Source organism: Moschus berezovskii, chromosome 11, assembly GCF_049115385.1.
Source record: "Moschus berezovskii isolate FMDL1 chromosome 11, NW_MosBer_1.0, whole genome shotgun sequence".
In the NCBI taxonomy this organism is placed as follows: domain Eukaryota; kingdom Metazoa; phylum Chordata; class Mammalia; order Artiodactyla; family Moschidae; genus Moschus; species Moschus berezovskii.
This window is the reverse complement of record NC_142470.1, coordinates 142143-163385: the sequence shown is the minus strand read 5'-3', so window position 1 is coordinate 163385 and position 21243 is coordinate 142143. Positions and strand designations below refer to the sequence as shown.

Sequence of the window (21243 nt, the reverse complement as noted above, 5' to 3'; positions counted from 1 at the left end):
CCTCTTCCTTTGCTCCTTTGTGTCTCTCAGCCTTTTCCTTTGATTGCTTCCTCCTTATATTTCCTGTATATATTTATCTAAGACATTGCTTTGCTGCATCTTCAGGCTCCTAGTTTGGGTTTTTAAGAGTGAACTTCTTTCCTTTCATCTGCTGAATGATTTGGGAGGAGTTTTATTTTCTCTCTTGGTTTTATTTTGGTTGTTTTGGCTCTGTGCCATATCTGGGACCCTGTAGACTTTGCTCCAAGTCCTCAGCAGAGCCCAAGGGTCTCCTTGCACTCGGGGCCTCAGGCTCTGCAGGTGGTCTGCTTCCCTCGGGTCTGGATATAGGGCCTGGCACCTCCTGGGTTCCCCCCAGCTCCATGCTGGCTGCTGGTTGAGGCCTGATGGGTCAGCCTGCATGGGTCAGCCTTAACCCCCAGAACCCTATGAGACCCCATATCTGTTTCCAGTGAGGACTCTTCAACTGTGAGCGTGTACCAGCCATGTGCCTATTGGGTGGACAGGGTTCATGTCCACATGCCTTTTGTCCAGTCCACATCACTTCTTCCTCCCATACCAAGGAATGCAGCCGCTAAGCAGGAAGGCGTCTTGCACTTCCTGCCTGTCACCTGTGATCTGTGACCTATGCCCTGGTAGGATGGTGGGGGCAGGGGCAGGTCATAGCTACCCTGTGTTTCTGTGCCCCACTCAGGGCAGTCGCCGAAGGGCTGGTGCCAAGCGGGGCTGATGTAGACATTGTGTTGACTCGTGAGACGCTGCCTGGGCTCAGTGCAAAGACCCCACGTGTGCTCAGACACCCGTGTCGTTCTAACTGGGGCTTCCTTCTGTCGGCACTCACATTTCATTCATTCTCAATGGCACCCTAGCTTGAAGATGCGTATTTTTTGTGAAATACGCCTTTTTATCGTGACGAATATGTGCTGATTTAAGTGGAAACTGGAAAATGCACAAAGCCTAGAAGTCCCGATGTCACATGTTTCCACCGAAAGCAGGGATTCTGACTGTGACACATTTTCACTTCTACTGCAAATCCTTCCTTTCACCAAAGAGCTGCTGTGAGCATACAGGCGCTGCTTGTGGGAAATGCCGCCTGTCCTCAGGGACCCAGCCCAGGACACCCTGAGGCCCCATGGTCCCGGGGGTATGAGAGGACAGCAGCCCTGAGGCCCTCTTTGGGCGGGGCCAGCTGGCCTCACAGGGCTTGTCCAGCAGGGAGTCTCCCTGGAGAATGTGTTGCTTGTCCCACTGGCCACGTGTGTGCACAAAGTGCCTTTCCTGAGTCGCATGTTCTCTTGACCTACCTTCCCAGAGTGGGCCTGTGTGTGACCACAGGTGTGTGCCTGTGTGAATCTGAGTGTGTCTTTGGGGGTGTGGTCAGCATTGGGGTGTGCTGTGCAACTTGTGTATGTGACTCTGTTTCTAAATGGCAATGTCCGGGGATTTTGAGTGTGTGGGTCCCCCAGTGGGTCTGTGTGGACGCTGCCTGTGTGCAGGCCTCTCCTTGTCTGTACTGGGTGCCTGTCTTCCCTCTTTGCCCCGTGGCTGTCTTGGAGGAGGGAGTGGGTGTGTCTGGCTGTGGCCTTGGCATTTTGCAACCCTTGGCAAGGCTGGCCAAGAGGTTTTGTTGAATGAGCCAGTCACGAGGACTTGGCATTGGCTGGTGTCAGGTCACGGACTGGGTGCTGTGTCCTGGCTCAGCCAGAGGCTGGGATGGAGCAGTCTTCTGCAGGTGTGGCTGGGGCGTGGGTGTGGCGTCGAGAGTGCTGGGAATTCCCCGACAGGGCCCTGCTCGCGCCCAGGGCAGGCTGACAGGTGCTCCTCAGGACCAGCCTGGTCCGGTGCACGGCGTCACTGTGGGATGCAGCTGCTCCAGAGGCCTCAGCCCGTCTTCCTTTAGTGAATCCAAGACGACACCAGCCTGAAAATTCTCTTGAGTCTGCACACGCACACACCCCTGTGCTGCAGACACGCCCGCCATTGTGCAACATGCTCACATGCTTCTTCCCCAGGCACTGCGGCCAGGCCAGGTGTTCAGAGCTGCCTGAGTTTGAGCACTCGGGGCACTCAGAGCCTCCAGGCACCCATGAAGTCCGCTCGCACAATTGCCACATGGCACAAGGGGTTGGGGGTGCAGAGGGAAGCCGTCGCCCAGAGCTCAGTCTGATCTGGGGCTCAGGCAAAGAACAGACTGATAAGCCTACACAGTGCAGTTGGTCCAAGGGTGTGATTGTTGGGGTGCTGAAGCCTGTTACTGGAGCCTAGAGAAGGGTGACCTCAGAGCTGAGAAGGAGCTGGGGGGAAGGCACTCCCCTTGGGGGGCAGTGCAGGGGCATGGGAGCGGAAGAGGGTAGTTGGGTCTGGCGGGTGAGTCGGGGCAGAGGAGCGGCTTCCTGGGCAGACTTTCTGGGTTCTGTGGGCCACAGTCTGCAGCCAGGCCAGACACAAATGAAGGAGCTTGGCTGTATTCCAGGACAACTCCTAGAAAAGCAGGTGGTCAGTGGCTCTTGGCCCTGGAGCTACGGAGGGAGGAAGGGCCAGAAGCAGCAGGCCTCCCCAGGTGATGCCAGGAATCAGAGTGGCCTGGGGGCATGGGGACTACCCTCCTGTAAGGTGGCTGGGGCGCTGGGGACCAGAGGCCTATTTCAGTGCAGGCTCCCAGCCAGAGCCCAGCAGCTATGGAGACTACCCAGGCTCTTGGTTCCCTCATTTGTGAAGCAGGGTTGTGGCCAGGACCCACTCCAGGGTGCGCAGGGGCCTTTAGCACAATGTTGGTAGTGGATCTGACACACACGGCGCCTGTGATGGAAACTGGTGCCTTGAGCCAGGCCAGGGCAAGTGTCCTTGAGGGGTGAGGGACACATGTCCTGGAGGGTGCATCTGCAGGGCTCACATTGGCGGAGGGAGAGTGTGTCCTGGGGCCCGCTGGCCCCCACACCCTCAGCGAGCCCCCTGTTCCTGCAGGGTCCCCCTTCGCCCGAGCCAGCCTCAAGAGTGGGAAGACGGAGAGCTCGTCGTACTTCCGCAGGAAGGAGAAGATGTTCCGGTTCTTCATCCGGCGCCTGGTGAAGGCCCAGAGCTTCTACTGGGTGGTGCTGTGCGTGGTGGCCCTGAACACACTGTGCGTGGCCATGGTGCACTACCAGCAGCCCCAGCGGCTCACCACGGCGCTGTGTAAGTAGCTGGGCCCAGCCCTCCCGGGGCCCGCCTCTTCTGAGACACTTCCAGTCCACAGCCTGTGGCGCTGGGGTGCCCTGTGCTGACCAAAGTGCCCTGGGGGTCTCTGCCGGAGGCCTGGGCCCAGGTTCCAGGAGGCCAGGCTGGTCTGGTTAGACCCCGTACATCAGTGTAGTGGGAAATGAGTGAGGATTCTGGGGAACCGGGATGATATCTCCTGCCCTAAGGGATTTAGACCCAGGGACCGAGGGATCCGTCTGCCGTGGATTCCTGAGGAGGAGTCTTGGCTCCCAGGGGTCTCCCAGGGCTCTTCTAGTTGTTTCTGTTTTTCCTCTTGGTTGGTTGAATCTGGACGAGTCCATGACCAGGGATTACTTGCAGACGTGTCCATGAGCCTCAGGACGCGGCCGGGGCTCTGGATCGCGACCTGTCTGGCTCTGGTTACAGTTCCAAGGAGGCGAAGAGCTGAGGCCCCTTCCCAAGGACCAGGTTCCTTCACACCGAAGGGCCCTGCAGGGCATGTGCAACAAAAGGTCTTGCTTGTCCGTTTTGCCTCGTGAGAGCTCCAGAGACGCTGCATGAACGATCTCTGTCCTGCCGTCGGGGCCCCTCCTGCCCCTTCCCTGGGGTCGGCCGCCTTCAGCCTGCTCGTGTCAGTGGCTGATCTGGAAACAGCCTGCTCTGGGCTTCCTCTCTTCCTTTCCGTCGCCCTCTCCCTGCGTGCGTGCAGCCACCTAGATACCCAAGAAAGCCTTTCTTCAGAGAACCCTCCTGGCTCCCAGTTCTGGCCCCCAGCGGGCCAGCCACACGGAGCCTAGGCAGCTCTGACCAGGAGCCTGGGCTGCTGCTGCTGGGTTCTTTTGGGCTCTGGACGGATGGCTCCCCGGGTCACTTGAAAATGTGGGTGGGGAGGGCTGTGTTGGGTGCTGGCTCCGGGCTGTTTCCCAGACTTCGATTGCAATCCGTTGCTGGCATGATGGGAAAGGGCAGAGAGAGGAGACGCAGCACGGGCCCCGGCTGGCTCCCGGGTGGGGAGGCGGGCTAAGGAACCAAAGTGCACTGAGCCGGGCACCCTGCCCCTGATTCACGTGTCCTGGGCCCGTGGTTTGGTGTGGGACCTGGCTTGAGACTGAATTCATTGTCTCCTTGAGTCCTCAGGCCACGGTATCACACCCTTGGGGGCTGGGCAGGGGCTGGGGAGACAGGGCTTCCGCCTCACTCAGGCAGTGGTGTGGCTGCTCCCGGGGGCTTCCTAGCTGGGTCTTTTCTTCCTACAAGAAGCTGGTGGTACCCAGCCTGTCTTGTGGTTGCTCCTGTTTCCTGGAGACTTGCGCAGTGAGTGGGCTGGAGGGGACCTGCACGGCCTGGTCTCGTGTCTGATGTGAGGGGCACAAGACTGGAAGTGCCTAGGTGCTGGCCGGGCCGCAGGCATCCCTGGCTGAGAATCTGCCCCCTCAACTGCCTCATCTTCTCTGTGGTTTCCTGGAAACTCCTGCGTTCATCAGCATCCCCAGGGAAAATGGCTGGAGGGAGGCGTGGCCTCTGCTGGGCCTGGCCTCTGCTCAGTGCCCGGCCTCTGCTCAGTGCCCGGGGCTCTGCCTTTGACAGCTCAGCTGGGCTGGAGCTTAGGCGGGCTGACCCAGCCTGGGAGGGCAGGCCTTGCAGGAGGCAGAGGCAGAAGTGGGGGCTCCCTTCAGGACCAGCTTCATCAGAGCTCACCACGGGGCCCTGGCCTGAGGCTGGCCATGCACCTCGCTGTCTGCCTGTCAAATGCACCACCCCAAGGTACTAAGGACCCCGAGACTTACGCTCAGATGATGAAGGGGGCCTGGGAATGGCTGCTGTCATGCCGTGAACCCCTGGGCCTGGCTGGATGGACCTGACCACCCTCTCCTCTGTCCCTTTGCCCCACAGCCGCTGTCTTCCTGTTATAGCTCAGACACTATAATGTAGTTGCTCTGCTCCCCTAGCCCATGATCTCCTGGAGGGAGGGGTCAGCTGCCTCTGGGGTCAGCTCAGGGCAGCGCAAGGACCTGCAAGCTGAATGAATACTTTAGAAAGGAGCATGTAGATGCCCTTTCTTGGCCTCTGAGGGGAGGCTGAGCATACGAAGTTGAGGGTCTCTTCCTTGGGAGAGGGAAGGAGTTGGCATGTTGTGGAGGCTGTGTTCCGGGTGCCCCCTTTCTTGAAGAGCTTCCCTTTCAGCAGTTCCTGGGCTGGTTCCAATAAAGGGCTCCCACTTTGATCTCCTGGGAGCAGGACGGGCCACTAGGTAGCTTCAGCTGTAAGGTCTGGGTGGGGCAGCTAGGGGCCCTGCCTCTGCGGCCTCTTCTCCCAAGACCTGAGCTCCCCTTGTGGGGCCCTGGAGGGCAGGGGCCGAGGGGCTCATGTTCCAAGCTGGACTCAGGGCACAGCCTTCGCATGGCTTCTGCAGGAGGGCTGCTGTGCTGTCGCCTGACTCGTCCCGGGCCTGGCTCGGGTACCCTGCTGGCGTTTGGACTGGCTTCAGAGGCCAGACAGGCGGTGATTGTCCATGTACCTGGGTCGCTTACCCGAGACCTTCGTGAGCCATACGAACCATCACACGTCTGTGAGGCAGGCTGCGCAGTGGGCAGTGGAGCTGCTGTCTTTGCTTCTCTGGGATCTCAGCTGCTGCAGAGCTGCCTGGGGAGGCCTGTGTGTCTGTGCAGCCCATGGGGGAGAGCAGTTTCATGGGGGCAGGAAGTGTGCGGCCCTCTCTTCCACCATCTATCTGAGCAGAAGCTGCTTGAGGGCTAGTCTCCCAACCAGTCTGGATGCCAGAGGCCCTGGGGCCACTGGTGACTGGATCCCTGTGTCCCTGGCTCTCTGTGGGGGCTCTGCCCTTCATGCTCCACTGCTGCCCTGGCCCCATGCTCTCGGGTCAGAGGCCACAGTGTCTTTGGCTCACTGTCTGAAATGATGCATGGATTCCAGCTTTGGGCAGAGGATCAAAAACAGTGACCTTGTTCTGATGCCGGGAATTCCTGGTTTGGCCAGCCAGTCAGGGGCTAAGCTTGGCTGTGTCTCCTGTCATCTGCGGTCTTGTACAGCTTCTGGACTGTTCTTGTTCTGACACTGCCTTCTGCTCAGGGTGGGTTGGGGTAGTGTCTCTGTGCCTTGAATTCCCAGGATGACCCTCAGGTCCAGTGTGGCCTCCCTTCAGTCCTGCAGCCGGGTCAGCACTGCCAGTGGCAGGATCCCTGAGCTGAAGCGGGCCCCGCTCACCACTGCCGCCTGCCAGGCCCAGCCTGCAGGAAGCTGAAGGCACCACATCCACAGGGGTCTCTATGTGACTCCCCAGGGCCCCTAGCAAGTGTGGGTGCCTCCTGGGAGGCTTGTACTGTGGGGGTCTGGGGGTGTTAGGTGGTAAGGATGCTTGCCTTTCGTGGGGTGAGCCTGTGAACAGAGTTAAAACCAAACGTGGTGCTGTGAGTCCAGGAGGCTCCGGGAGGCCCTTGCAGAGAAGCGGGGTCCTGGCCCGGGGTCCTCGCAGAGGGACTCCAGTTGCAGTCGGTGTGTGGCAGGCAGAGGCTGAAAGGAGGCGGCAGGGTCCAAGGCCTCCCAGCATCTCGGGGGGTCGGGTGCCTCCTGCCTGACCACCTAAGTCCTCTGAGACTCGGGCCCTTGACCCAGAACTCACTCCCGACCCTGGCCCCGGAGCCTGCCTCCGTGTCCCGGGCGCTGAGCGCACACCTCGCAAGCCACAAGGAGCACCTCTCTGCGTCACGTCCTCTCTTCTCGCTGCTTTGTCCTGGGCTGAGGCTGGAGCTCAGAGCCGCAGACCAGGCCTGGAAGCTGCGCCCTCGATCGGCCCAGAGGTCTGGTGTCCTCCGGTCTGGACTGAGCCAGGCAGGAGGAGGCCGCGAGCTAATCCCCCTCTTCTCCGGCTTCTCCTAGACTTTGCAGAGTTTGTTTTCCTGGGTCTCTTCCTCACAGAGATGTCCCTGAAGATGTATGGCCTGGGGCCCAGGAGCTACTTCCGGTCCTCCTTCAACTGCTTCGATTTTGGGGTGAGTAAGCCGCCTCATCAGGGATGCCTGCTGTGGGTCCAGGTGGGCCCGCCGTGTCCTGGCCTGAGAGCACACGCAGCCCAGTCCCACGATGCCATTCCCAGTGTGAGCTGGGGTCTGGAGTGGAGTCCATGGGTTGGGGGACTGGTCCCCCTGGGTCGGAAAGGCAGCCTGCCAACAGGGGAGGCCCGTCCTGGTCAGGTCCTTACTGGTGCGGGTGTCGGCCACGGGGCACCCTCATCCCTGTCCTGACCTGTCTGTAGTCTCAAGATCAGCTCAAGCCTCTGTGGCCTCCTCCACGCTTGGTAGATGATCTTTTAAATGTGCTGCTGCTATCCCACGGAGGCTCAAGGAGGATGTGGTCCTGACCCCATCCTGCAGGTCTGGCCTGGGCAGGCCTGGACACATGTACCAGATTTTCCTGGGAGGCCGGAGGGGAGCAGTGGGCCCAGGTCCCTTCAGCAGCCTCTGCAGTGAGGGAGGCCTGGAAGGCAGGTGCTTCTGAGGCTCACCGTGGACGAGCACAGGCCATGGGCAGCGCGGAAGCCCCTTCCCTGGGCCCTGAAGTTGTTCAGGGTGCTGCCCTGTGCTGACCCCAGAGCCCGAGGATGGGTACTGTTGACACCTGTGCACGGTGGAGTTCTGACCTGGTGGAGGGCCCGAGTGAGAAGCGGCCATGCCTCAGCCCAGGGCGGCCTTGCACTTCTGCAGCCTTCTCAGTAGCCAGGCAGGGAGGCTGGACCTTGGTCAAAGGGAAGCTTTGACCTGAAATGGAGTTTACCTTTTCTTCTCCGCGATGCAGCGCAGCCGACGGACGCGGTCTGTGACTTGGTCAGGTCCTCACAACGACTTCACACATGAGTGGCTGGGGACATTGTGTGATGGGCCCAGGGCTGCCCAGCTCGTATGCTGGAGCCCAGCTCGGTCTGCACTGGAGCCCAGGGCGGCGGCTGTACACCTGCCGCACTGCCTGCGCCTTGGCAGGGAAGGCAGCGATCACCTCAGTGCTCTCTGGGACACGTGGGCACCTGTGGCTTTGGTGGATGGTTGAGAGCAAGCCGACGCTTCTGCTCCTTTGCCTTCTTGGTTACAAAGGAGAGGAGGAAGCTTGGCGTATGTAGATGGAGGGGACCCAGTCGGGGAGGAGCCTTCAGAGTGACGGTCATCTGGGAACTGGCTAGGTCCCATGACAGGGAATAATTTGCATATAAGCTAACAGTTACTGCAGAACTTATCAGCTTAAAACAAATGTCTATTATCTCACAGTTCCTAAGGGTCAGGTGTCCAGGTGTGGCTTGACAGGGTACCTGTGGCCCGGGGTCCCTCACGAGGTCACAGTCCAGTTGAAGCCAGGGGTGCAGCCAGCCTGAAGCTTGATTAGGACTGGAGGGTTACGTTCAGGCCCACTAGAGACTGTTGAAAAGACTAGCTTGTGATGGGTGACTGGCCGTGCCCCCCAGTGCCGCGGCCTCTCCATGCGCTGCTTGAGTGTCCTTGCCACGCTGTAACTCACGATGTGAGTACCAGACAGAGGCTGCAGAGAGCAGTCTCAGGGGAAGAGCTGTCAGCTGTGCTACTGTATCTGTCAGGAGGGCGTCAGTGGGCCAGCCCACCTATCATGGGGGAGAATGTTACCAGGATCCAGGGGTCTGTGCAGGCCGTCGTTGGGGCTGCCTGCCATGGTCTGCTGATCCAGCTTCTTCCCGTGTAAGACACACTCACCCACGCTCCCCGCTTCCCTACTCACCCTACTGCAGCATCAGCTCAGAGGCAGAGTCTAATCATCCAAATTGGACCAAGGTCTGGTTGAGGCTCCACAGTTTCTCTAGATCTTAGAGTCATAAAACGAGAGAGACAAGCTATCCAGCCCCTTGCACTGCATACAGTGGAGGGTGGGCAGGGTAGGTGTTCTACACCTTCCTGTTCAAAATGGGGACACTGGACATATGGAAGGGCTGGTTGGAATCCAACAAACATTGGGAAAATCCCTGATTAGTTCTCCGGTCTGGGAGCTTCCTGGGCCCCTTTTCCGAGTTCTAGGTCCAGGTGCCCCCTGGGGCCCCTTTCCTGCTTCCTGGTCTGGGCGTCCCCTGAGTCCCCTTTCTTAGTCCTAGGTCCAGGAGACCCCTGAGTCCCCTTTCCTAGTTCTTGGTCTGGGATCCTCCAGTCCCCTTTTCTAGTTCTAGGTCTGGGATCTCCTTTCTGAGTTCTAGGTCTGGGATTGAAACCATTTACCTCAGATTGGGACTTGAAACCAAGAGCCTGGGACTCAAACCCAACCAAAACCCACTGTACCTGGTTTCAGGACCTAATGAAGCTCAGGTTCTTGATGTCTCATCACAGAAAAAATTCAGTGAGAGACAAAGTGATAGGTAAGAAGTGGATTTGTTCTGATTCAGAGAGAAGCACACTCTACAGACAGTGTGGGCCATTGCAGAGGGTGAGTGTACCCACGAAATGTGGCATGGTTAGTTTTTATAGGCTGGGTAATTTCATATGCTAATGGGTGGGAGGATTATTCCAACTACTTTCGGGAAGGGGTGGAGGTTTCCAGGGTTTGGGCCACCGCCCACTCCTCGGTCTTTTGTCAGTGCCTGGGAGCTACCGTGGCTCCTCTGGGTGTGTCGTTTCACTTGCTGATTGAAGATCAAGGCTTAGTCTTGTCTGCCTTCTTGGTCCCATTTGATTCTAATTGGTTTATGTTGTGTCCATGAGCTATGTCATTCTTTCAGAAGTTGTGCCCTGTCCCTTTCCCTCCTGTTACTGGGATCCCCAGTAAATGGGAGCCCCCTGGTCCCCATTCCTAGTTCTAGATCTGGGAGCCCCCGGTCTCCTTTCCTAGTTCTAGATCTGGGAGCCCCCTGGTCCCCATTCCTAGTTCTAGATCTGGGAGCCCCCGGTCTCCTTTCCTAGTTCTAGATCTGGGAGCCCCCTGGTCCCCATTCCTAGTTCTAGATCTGGGAGCCCCCTGGTCCCCATTCCTAGTTCTAGATGTGGGTGCCCCCTGGTCTCCTTTCCTAGTTCTAGATCTGGGAGCCCCCGATCTCCTTTCCTAGTTCTAGATCTGGGAGCCCCCTGGTCCCCATTCCTAGTTCTAGATCTGGGTGCCCCCTGGTCTCCTTTCCTAGTTCTAGATCTGGGAGCCCCCGATCTCCTTTCCTAGTTCTAGATCTGGGAGCCCCCTGGTCCCCATTCCTAGTTCTAGATCTGGGTGCCCCCTGGTCTCCTTTCCTAGTTCTAGATCTGGGAGCCCCCTGGTCTCCTTTCCTAGTTCTAGATCTGGGAGCCCCCTGGTCCCCTTTCTTAGTTCTAGTTCTAGGCGCCCCTGATCTCCTTTCCTAGTTCTAGATCTGGGAGCCCCCAATCTCCTTTCCTAGCTCTAGATCTGGGAGCCCCCTGGTCTCCTTTCCTAGTTCTAGATCTGGGTGCCTCCTGGTCTCCTTTCCTAGTTCTAGATCTGGGAGCCCCCTGGTCTAGATCTGGGAGCCCCCAATCTCCTTTCCTAGCTCTAGATCTGGGAGCCCCCTGGTCTCCTTTCCTAGTTCTAGATCTGGGTGCCTCCTGGTCTCCTTTCCTAGTTCTAGATCTGGGAGCCCCCTGGTCTCCTTTCCTAGTTCTAGATCTGGGAGCCCCCTGGTCTCCTTTCCTAGTTCTAGATGTGGGAGTCCCCTGGTCTTCTTTCCTTAAAAGTGGTAAACATTCTAGCTGAGGTTTTCTCGACCTATTTCATATTTAGTGGAACTTGGGGAATCCAAAAGCCTCATTCTGTTTTCTGCATTTTGACCCAAGCTGATGATGTTTTTGCATGTATAACCCTTTGGAGTGTAATGTGGTGTGTCTTCCTGTGTCTCCCTCTGTTGGACGGAAGCCATGCCCACAGCGCTCTTAGAGATCAGCCTGCTTGACCTGAGCTGCTGCTGAGACAGCCGAGGCCAACACCCTTCCACGTCCTGGAGAGGAAGGGACTTTGGGGCCCATTTGGAGGCTCACCTCACACCCCTTTAAAGGCCAGAAAGTCACAGGGTGCGCTCTGAGACCCACCTTTCATCTTTAGGGATCTCGCTCACCTGACACTGTTGTGCCCTTGGCTTCAGTTTTAGACCATGTCATCTCTCTCTTTTTAAAAAGTTTATTTATTTTTAATTGAAGGATGATTGTTTTACAATGTTGTGTTTGTTTCTTCCACACATCAGCATGAATCAGACAAAAGTATACCCTTCCTCTTGCGGCTCCCTCCCACCTCCTACCCTGTCCTGCCCCTCTGGTTGTCACAGAGCCCCACTGTGAGTTCCCTGAGTCACACATCAAATTCCCACTGGCTATCTATTTAGATGCTTACTCCTTGGAAGGAAAGTTATGACCCACCTAGATAACATAATTAAAAGCAGAGACATTACTGTGCCAACAAAGGTCTGTCTAGTCAAGGCTATGGTTTTTCCCGTGGTCATGTATGGATGTGAGAGTTGGACTGTGAAGAAAGCTGATCACCGAAGAATTGATGCTTTTGAACTGTGGTGTTGGAGAAGACTCTTGAGCGTCCCTTGGACTGCAAGGAGAGCCAACCAGTCCATTCTAAAGGAGATCAATCCTGGGTGTTCATTGGAAGGACTGATGCTAAAGCTGAAACTCCGATACTTTGGCCACCTCATGTGACGAGTTGACTCACTGGAAAAGACTCTGATGCTGGAAAGGATTGGGGGTGGGAGGAGACAGGGACGACAGAGGATGAGATGGCTGGATGGCATCACCGACTCGATGGACATGAGTTTGAGTGAACTCCGGGAGTTGGCGATGGACAGGGAGGCCTGGCGTGCTGTGGTTCATGGGGTCGCGGAGCGTCGGACATGACTGAGCACCTGAACTGAGCTGAAGGTATACGTCGTGACGTCCTCTCCTCCCCGCCTCCCTGCCCCATGTCCCCGTTGTTGTTCAGTCACTCAGCCGTGTCCGACTCTCTGTGACTGCGTGGACCGCAGCACACCAGGCTTCCCTGTCCTTCACTATCTCCCAGAGTTTTCTCAAACTCATGTCCATTGAGTTGATGATACCATCCAACCATCTCATCCTGTTTCCCACTTCTGCCCTTGATCTTTCCCAGAATCAGGATCTTTTCCAACAATTCAGCTCTTCACATCAGGTGGCCAAAGTATTGAAGCTTCAGCTTCAACTTCAGTCCTTCTAATGAATATTCAGGGTTGATTTCCTTTAGGATTGACTGGTTTGATCTCCTTGCTGTCCAAGGGGCTCTCAAGAGTGTTCTCCAGCACCACAGTTAAAAAGCATCAATTGATGCTCAGAGCTCAGCCTTCTTTATGGTTCAACTCTCATATCCATACATGACTACCGGAAAAAACATAGCTTTGGGTTTGTTGTCAAGTGATGCCTCTGCTTTTTAATATGCTGTCTAGGTTTTTGATAGCTTTTCTTCCAGGGAGCAAGTGTATTTTAGTTTAATGGCTGCAATCACTATCTATAGGACTTCCCTGATAGCAGTTAGTAAAGAACCCATCTGCAATGCAGGAGACCCTGGTTCGATTCCTGGGTTGAGAAGATCTGCTGGAGAAGGGATAGGCTACTCACTCCAGCTTTCTTGGGCTTCCCTTGTGACTCAGCTGGTAAAGAATCTGCCTGCAACGTGGGAAACCTGGGTTCGAGCCCTGGGTTTGGAAGATCCCCTGAAGAAGGGAAAGGTTGCCCTTTCCATATTCTTTCCATATTCTGGCTTGGAGAATTCCATGGACTGTATAGTCCATGGGGTTGCAAAGAGTCAGGAATGACTGAGTGACTTTGACTTGCACCATCTGCAATGAATGATTTTGGAGCCCAAGAAAAAAAGTCTGTCACTGTTTGCATTTTCCCCCCATCTACTTGCCAGGAAGTGATGGGACTGGATGCCATAATCTTAGATTTCTGAATTTTGAGTTTAAAGCCACCTTTTCACTCCCCTCTTTCGCTTTCATCAAGAGGCTCTTTAGTTCCTCCTTCTTTCTGTCATTTGTGCTCATTTCACATGCTAGCAAGATAATGCTCAAAGTCCTTCAAGCTAGGCTTCAGCAGTATGTGAACCAAGGACTTCTAAATGTACAGGCTGAATTTAGAACAGGCAGAGGAGCCAGAGATCAAATTGGCAACATCCACTGGATCAGAAAAATATCTGCTTCATTGACGATCAGTTCAGTTCAGTTCAGTTGCTCAGTCATGTCCGGCTCTTTTCGACCCCATGGACTGTAGCACCCCAGGCTTCCCTGTCCTTCACCAGTTCCCGGAGCTTACTCAAACTCATGTCCATAGAGTCGGTGATGCCATCCAACCATCTCATCCTCTGTCATCCCCTTCTCCTCCTACCTTCAATCTTTCCCAACATCAGGGCCTTTTCCAATGAGTCAGCTCTTCACATCAGGTGACCAAAGTATTGGAGTTTTAGCTTCAGCATCAGTCCTTACAATGAATATTCAGGACTGATTTCCTTTAGGATGGACTGGTTGGATCTCCTTGCAGTCCAAGGGACTCTCAAGAGTGTTCTCCAACACCACAGTTCAAAAGCATCAATTCTTCGGCGCTCAGCTTTCCTTATGGTCCAACTCTCACATCCATATATGACTACTGGGAAAAATCATAGCTTTGACTAGACAGACCTTTGTTGGCAAAGTAATGGTTCTGCTTTATAATATGCTGTCTAGGTTGGTCATTGACTATGGTAAAGCCTTTGACTGTGTGGATCATAAAAAAGTGTGGAAAATTCTTAAAAAGATGGGAATATCAGATCACTTTACCTTCCTCCTGAGAAACCTGTATGCAGATCAAGAAGCAACAGTTAGAATCAGACCTGGAAAAATAGACTGTTTCAAAATTTGGAAAGGAATACATCAAGGCTGTATATTGTTACTCTGCTTATTTAACTTATATGCAGAGGGGTGGTGGTGGTGGTTTAGTTACTAAGTCTTGTCTGACTCTTGCAACCCCATGGACTGTAGCCCACCAGGCTCCTCTGTCCATGGGATTTCCCAGGCAAGAATACTGGAGTGGGTTGCCATTTCCTTCTCCATATGTGTAGAGTACATCATGCAAAATGCTGGGTTGGATGAATCACAAGCTGGAATGAAGATTACCGGGAGAAAGATCAGTAGCCTCAGACACGCAGGTGACACAGTGCCCCTCAGTCTGTTCTCTGTCTGTGTCTCCACTGCTGCCCTGCAGATAGGTTCATCAGTGCCATCTTTCTGGATTCTGTATATGCTTGTACTCATATGCGATATTTTTCTTTTTCTCTCTGACTTACTTCATTCCGTATAATAGGCTCTCGACTCACCCACCTCATTAGCACTGACTCAAATGGCATGCCATCTCTAAACGTGGCCTCATTTGTTCTGGAGAGGCTGAGCATTTTCCAAACTAGCCACTTGTGGCCTCTCTTTACTTAACAGCACTTCCCTCAGTTCCCCCCTGCTCTTGGCTGGATGGACCAGCAGCAGCAGCCTGCGCTGCGTGGACATATCCCGGCCAGAGCTCCAGCTCGGGAGGCACGTTTCCTGCTGTCCGTGTGGCCGTGGGCCCCGTGGGGCTCTCTGCCTGCTCCCCTCTGTAGTCTCCCATGACTCCCCTCACCCTGCTGCAGACCTTACCTGCGGAGGCTTCAGAGTCCAGAATCCTTGAAGGAATGTGTCCAGGGTGGGTGAGGCGTTCGCTCACGTGCCGCTCCCTGACTGCAGAGCCGCTCCCGCGGCGGGGTTTCTGTGCGCCTGCTTCCAGAGCTGATGTTGACTTCCCTTTCTGGGTGTCAGTTTCCGCCAGGGTTTAGTGGCTTAAAGCAGCCAGCATCTGTCCTCTCATTCTGGCGGGTTGGCAGTCAGGCTGTGGCTCATTGTGTCCCTCATGAGGTTCAGTGAGAGCCCCTTCCAAGCTTGTGCTTGTGGCTGCTGACAGACCTCAGGAGGACATTCTCTAGGCCCACTCTGGTGGCTGCTGGTCACGTGGGCCTCTGCTCAGGCTGCCCCCCTGTCCTCAGAGGGCTGAGGGCACTGAGGCAAAGCCCCGGTCTTCCTGTAACTCCTCTCGGAGGTGCCATCCCATCATGTTTGTTGGGTTCTGTTTGCTAAAAGCGGCTTGCTAGGTCCAATCTACCTTCCAGGGGACGGGGTGGACCCCAGGCAGTGGGATCGTTGGGGACTATCTGAAAGGCCACCTACATTATAAACCAAAGTGAGCAAATTTTGAGGATTAATGGAAAATAGGAGATATGTTGGGAGACTGACAATGGGAAGAAAGTAGATTTAGAAAATGACACTGTTCAACCCTGGGGATGTGTGATGCTGAGAAAAATTGGTGGTGATGGTTGGGGTGCCAAGGGCAGACATGACAAGCTCATCCCATTTGCTACTCTGTGGGGTCAGAGTGCATGCAGCAGCTGTCTGCAAGTCTGAAGCCTTCCGAGTGGTGTGCTGTATCCAGGCTGGGGAGGCAAGCAGCAGAAGGCTGTGCGTTTGGGTGACTTGGAGCTAGTGCAGCCAGCATAGCAGGCATGCAGGGCGTGGACCAGCATTAGCCCGCAGAGGCCACTGCCCCTGATCAGTCACTGTTTGTCAGGCTTGGTGAGGATGTTGATGTCAAGCCGATCGTGTTTGCAGTTGGTATGAAATGGGTGGAAGTGACTGAAACCTTGGGAGATGAGTGAGTCCCACAGCGAAGAGGAATTTAGGAGACTGGTGTTCGCAGGGGAGCTCTCCACACCAGCTGCAGAAGCTGGGTTAGCAGGAGTAGGGACTAACCACACACATGAAGCGCACACAGCACTCACAGACTGCGGTGTGCCCAGCAAGGGGCAGTGCCAGGAGGGAGCTCCATTTGGGCACCGCTGGCAAGTGATCCGCTGTGCTCCAGCCCCACTGCTCTGTCCTTTCTGAGGCCCTCCCACCAGACGTACTGATGCTGGGAGTGACTGGAAGCAGGGGCAGGCCTCTTGCCCGCAAGTCCCAGTCCACCAGTGTGGTCAGTGATCGGGATGACCGTTGGTGGAACAAGAGGACAGGTTAGTCCCCGTCTGTCCTTGGTGGCACTTGCTGGCTCCTAGTACTCGGGGGAAGACAATATATACAGTTATGAACTGGAACATCTTGGACAGGACAAGACCAAACAGGGGATGTTACACGGAAGCTGAGTCTGCTGGTCTGTGTGGACACAGCCTAACAGTCAAGGTTGTCTGAGGAGGTTTGCTGGCCCGAGGGGTCACCTGGCTCTGATAAACCACAGGCGAGGCGCTGCACAAGGAGTCTTTAAGATTTGCCCGGAAACCTGCAGGCCAGACGCGCTGTCTCCTGTGTCCTCCTGGTGTGTCTGGGGAAGGACAGGCAGCGTCTGTGGCTCCCAGAGGCTGCAGGAGCTCCGTGTGCAGCCCCTGCCTCACGTTGACTTATCTGGTTTGAGCTCCAGACAGGGGAGCCAGGGCCGATGCTTCCTGAGAGGCGTGGCCACAGCCCTGCCCTGGGCTGACGCCGTCTCTGTTGCAGGTCATTGTGGGGAGCATTTTTGAAGTGGTCTGGGCGGCCATCAAGCCAGGAACCTCCTTCGGTATCAGCGTGCTGCGGGCGCTGCGGCTGCTGAGAATCTTCAAAGTCACCAAGTATGTCGTCGGCGTGCTGGTGGGGGCGGTGGTTCCCGCCCTGCGCTCCGGGGTGGGGGGAGGGGATTCCCTGCGCTTCAGGGTGGGGAGGAGTTCCTCCAGGGCTGGGTGGGGGGGGACTTCCTTATCCACATGCTCAAGGGCTGGAGGGGGAGTTCCTGGGGGGATCGGTGGGGGGAGCTCCTCCTCCTCAGCCCCTGGGGGTGGTAGAGCTCGCCCCCAGGAGCAGCACCTGTGTTGGCCCGGCTCCCATGCTGCCTGTGCCCCCGGCCCTGGAGCACACAGACAGGACCTCCCCGCTGTCCCCGGAGCACATGGATGAGGAACTCCCACCCCACTCCTGGAGCACACGGACGTGCGGCAGGGGTCTTGGGCTCAGCCATCCAGAATCTCTTCCTGTGGCTTTTAACTGGGCAAACAGCCAACAGCCACAAAGCAGCTGAGTGTAAGGCTGGCAGCCCAGCGTGATCGTCCGGCCCTGGTGGCCCGTCTGTCCGCGGGCTGTTTTCAACCCCAGCATTTCTGGTTTTCTCATTAGCTTGTTCCCCACAATTTCACACTGGCTCCTGTCTTGAAACCCACGAGCCCATCTTTCAACCTCAAAGGGTGACTGTTCCCTAGTTAATGGAGAGAACAGAGGTTATCAGATAGAGGTTTCCTATCTTGCTGCCCCCAAGTTTGCTTACCTGCCTTTCTGACCCTGTCCTGGCCCCAGTGGGATTCTGACCTTCTGACCTGAACTCCCAGGCCTGCCTTTTCCACTCAGGGCTAACCCTGCTGGCCATCCTCCGTGATAGGACGCGGCCCTGACCATGTGTTCAGGTTCATCCCACTTGGCTCCACAGCCCTGGAGGAAGGTTGCTCCCTTCTGCCCCTGAGGGGGCTGAACCTCCCCCTCTCTGACGGAGCAGCGGTGGGAGGGGGCTGCTCCCGTCCACAGCTGTCATGGCAGCAGCAGAGCTGCCTTCACCCTGCTGGCTGTGGGCATAGCAACTCCACCGTGGGTCCCGAGCCACCCTGAGGCTCTGGGGCTCCCAGCCCGGGCTGCCTGGAGCCACACATGCCCAGCTCATGACGGCTGCGGGATGGTCAAGATTGAGCCTATGCAGGTGGCCTGCTTTCAAGCACCTGTAGTGACTTCCTCAGCTTCCTGGGGAGGGTGGACTAGATCTTTTCTAGTCTGTTTTATATCCACGCCTGAGGCCGTTCAAAGTCAGGGTGGTGTAACGCGGAGGAGTTTTGGATGGGACTCCTGTCTGGCTTGGCCCACAGGCGTTGCTGGGTGCTCCCGCCGCCTGCCTTGCATCCTCTGCTGCTTCCTCCAGGAGGTGGTGTGGTGCTGCCTGCACCTTGGCTGTGGGCCTGGCATCTTAGCAGCTCCATTTCCTCCTGGAAAGTGGGTGGCTCTTGTCCTGACCTAGACCCTGCCCATCAGGAGAAGGCTTTCTGGAGTCTTCTATCCCATCTCTTACTAACTCTCATGCACCCACTAAGACAGTAGTGGGTCTCTGTGACACAGCCCTGGGGATGAGGGCTCAGGGATGTCCCAGGCCTCTCCCCAGGCCAGGGAGGAGGACAGCAAGTGCTAAGGCAGAGAGGCACGTGGCGTGTCTCCCTGGGGCTTGGGCTCTTCTGGGGTTGCAGCTGGAGGGACCCATTACCTAGCAAGCCTGCAGCAAGACTTATCCGCAGACTGCAGCAGGCCTGTGAGGCACAGGGGTTCAGCTGAATGAGAGGGCCATGGTCTCTGGCCCCCAGGAGTGTTTGAGGGGTGGGCTGAAGGGGTGTTGAGCCTGGAGGGCTGCTCCGTGCTATGTGGCTTGGGCCCTGGGGGGCACCCAAGCCCAGCCTGCTTCGCTGAGACTCTGTGTGTGAACCTGCTCGCTGAGGGTGGTGGTGCTGATGGATGCTCCAGTGTGGCCCCTTCTCCTGCACGGCTGGGACACACAGCTGTGGCCCTCACCTCCCACGTGCTGGCCTAGGGGAGCTGAGGGTGCAGGCAGGTGTAACCACCGAGGAGGGAGACTGGAGAGCCGGTGTGGGAGGTGCGTGTGAGCCCAGCTCTCAGTGTGCAGTCTTTGCCGTCACCCTGGGCTGGGGGGTGGGCTGCAGTGCAGATGGGGTGTGAGCCCCTGGAGAAAGTGTGTGTGGGGCCCTCAGGGCGGGAGGTGCTGGAAGCCGCAGGCATGGCCCTTGGGGTCCCGGTGCCCTGGCGCACTCAGACCAGGCCTCCCGCACAGGTACTGGAGCTCCCTGCGGAACCTGGTGGTGTCCCTGCTCAACTCCATGAAGTCCATCATCAGCCTGCTCTTCCTGCTCTTCCTGTTCATCGTGGTCTTCGCCCTGCTGGGCATGCAGCTCTTTGGGGGACAGTAAGTGAGGCCAGGCCCCTAGGGGCAGGGCTCAGGGTCAGTGCTGCTGGGCTCCCACTCTGCTTCCCCGACAAAGGCCCCAAGAAGGGCTGCTGGCCCAGACCCAGCCTCTGCTGGCCCAGACCCAGCCCTCCGGGGCCCAGTGGACCTTCCTCTGTCTGTCCAAGACCCTTGTTCTTCTCAGGTTCAACTTCCGGGATGAGACTCCGACAACCAACTTTGACACCTTCCCTGCAGCCATCCTCACTGTCTTCCAGGTAAGGCTCCCGGCTCTGGACTAAGTCGTGGCCGCGGGGGAGGCAGCCTGCTGTCAGCCCCTCAGTGCCCGCGAGGACACAGGCACAGCGGGCCTCTGGTGTCAGGCCCTGGTTGGGACCCGGCTTGGGAACGAGCCTGCCAGGGGCAGGTGGATGCCCCGGGAGGCCCTGGCTTCAGTCGTAGCTCAGCTCTCTGCTGGAGACCTGGGACTGATTACAACTGTCTTTGTCCTTTGCAAACACAGCAGAAAGCTGTCCCCAGGCTTCTCCCTCCAGGGGCTTGGCCCAGCAGCCTCTTGGCTCTCCTTGTATCTGGACACACACTCCCCGCAGCCCCTGGGGTCATGTAGGTCGGGGCCCCATGCTTGGTTGCGTCTGTGTTTCCTCCTGAGAACTCTCTTGGTTGAGCGCTCTCCCCGTCACAGAGCTGTGGCTCCCTGCGCCTCCATGACAGGCCTCCCCCACAGGACAAGGCAAACACCTCTGTCCCACACAGTGACCTTGGCCACGTCTGGGACCAAGCAGGACCAGGGCGGGAGTGGGCGCCCATGGTGGAGCTTAGAGAAGCCCCCATACCACAGGCACTCTGGCCAGGGCCCTGCCTGCCCTCAGCCACACTGGAGTCACAGCATGACGAGTGTGAGGAGTGGGTACCTCGCAGCCCCTCTCTCGAAGGAAGGGGAATTTCCAGCCGACCGTTTGAACCGCTTGCTGACAGAGTGACTCAGTCTGGTGATTTCACCCCCTTAGCCCTCCTGGCTTGAGTGAGCCCTGCAGTTCCTCTGCCCCCAGGGACAAGGGGTAGAGCCCTCTCCTTCCAGAGGGTCGTCCTCTCCCGGCCTGACAGGACTCCAGACCATGCACAGCCACTGTCTGCTTCCCATCTGACCCCACCTCAAGTCCTGTGGCTTCTCCTCCTCTGAGCTTGAGGGGTTGGGGTGCCCATGAGTGCACTGCCCTTCTTACCGTCTTTGTCAAGGCATCCACAGATGATTCAGAGCAGTGTCTGGCCTTTTAAGGAGGCTGAGAGAGTAGTTAAGGCTGGAGGAGGCCAAGTCGATTGCTAGGGACAGTCGTATAACGCCCTCAGGATGACACTAGGCTGATGGCCTGAGAGCCCAGGGCGGAGCCCCTGCTTCTAAATGGGGTTGGAGAGGGCACAGGGAGGCAGGTGATGGGGTGGGGTGGAGCGGGAGGCCAACTTGAACTCCGCTCCCAGTGAGGCTGCCCCCGTGGAAGAGCACAGACCGTGCCCACAGGTGGAGGGGAGCCGTTCCTAAGACACGGAAACAGCAGGTGAATGAAGGTGCCTTCAGCCCTCAGATGGCTAAAGGTTAAAGGAGAAGAGCACCTCAGAACCAAGAATATCGGGTCAGTATGACAAATAACTGACGATCCTGGAAGTAAAAATACAGCTATGTAAACAAACAAGTAGAGGGCGAACCGTACACTGATGTGGTCCTCGTGAGAATGAGGGAGCTGGCAGGCGTGGAGGACCTGAGCCCACTGTGGCTCAGAGGTGCAGAGAAGGTGCTGTGACCTTCCAGAAAGAGCTGAGACCTGGACACTGCCCAGTAAAGAGAAAATCTTAAAATCAGTTGTAGAAAGAAGGATTTCCTGTGCAGAATGCCAGTCTGATGGCAGGAGGGTGGGGAAAAGTAACTAAATACTGGAGGACAGCCCCTGATGTTCTGGAAGAGAGCACGCTCTGAGGTGGAGGAGACACATCCAGACACAGACGCTGGGAGTCGCAGCTCCTGCTGAAAGCACTGCAGGCGTCACGCAGCTGC

General features: G+C 56.8%; 1 protein-coding gene across 4 annotated transcripts in view; it reads left to right on the top strand.

The window, feature by feature from the left end:
- CACNA1B (calcium voltage-gated channel subunit alpha1 B) overlaps nucleotides 1-21243 on the top strand; it is a 214767-nt gene that overhangs the window by 82833 nt on the left and 110691 nt on the right. For all 4 annotated transcript variants that reach the window (XM_055400588.2, XM_088840958.1, XM_088840957.1 and 1 more), the window contains exons 11-15: nucleotides 2965-3174; nucleotides 7096-7208; nucleotides 16712-16824; nucleotides 19065-19196; nucleotides 19381-19453. In XM_055400588.2, the coding sequence (XP_055256563.1) occupies nucleotides 2965-3174; nucleotides 7096-7208; nucleotides 16712-16824; nucleotides 19065-19196; nucleotides 19381-19453 (641 nt within the window). The remainder of the gene's footprint in view (nucleotides 1-2964; nucleotides 3175-7095; nucleotides 7209-16711; nucleotides 16825-19064; nucleotides 19197-19380; nucleotides 19454-21243) is intronic.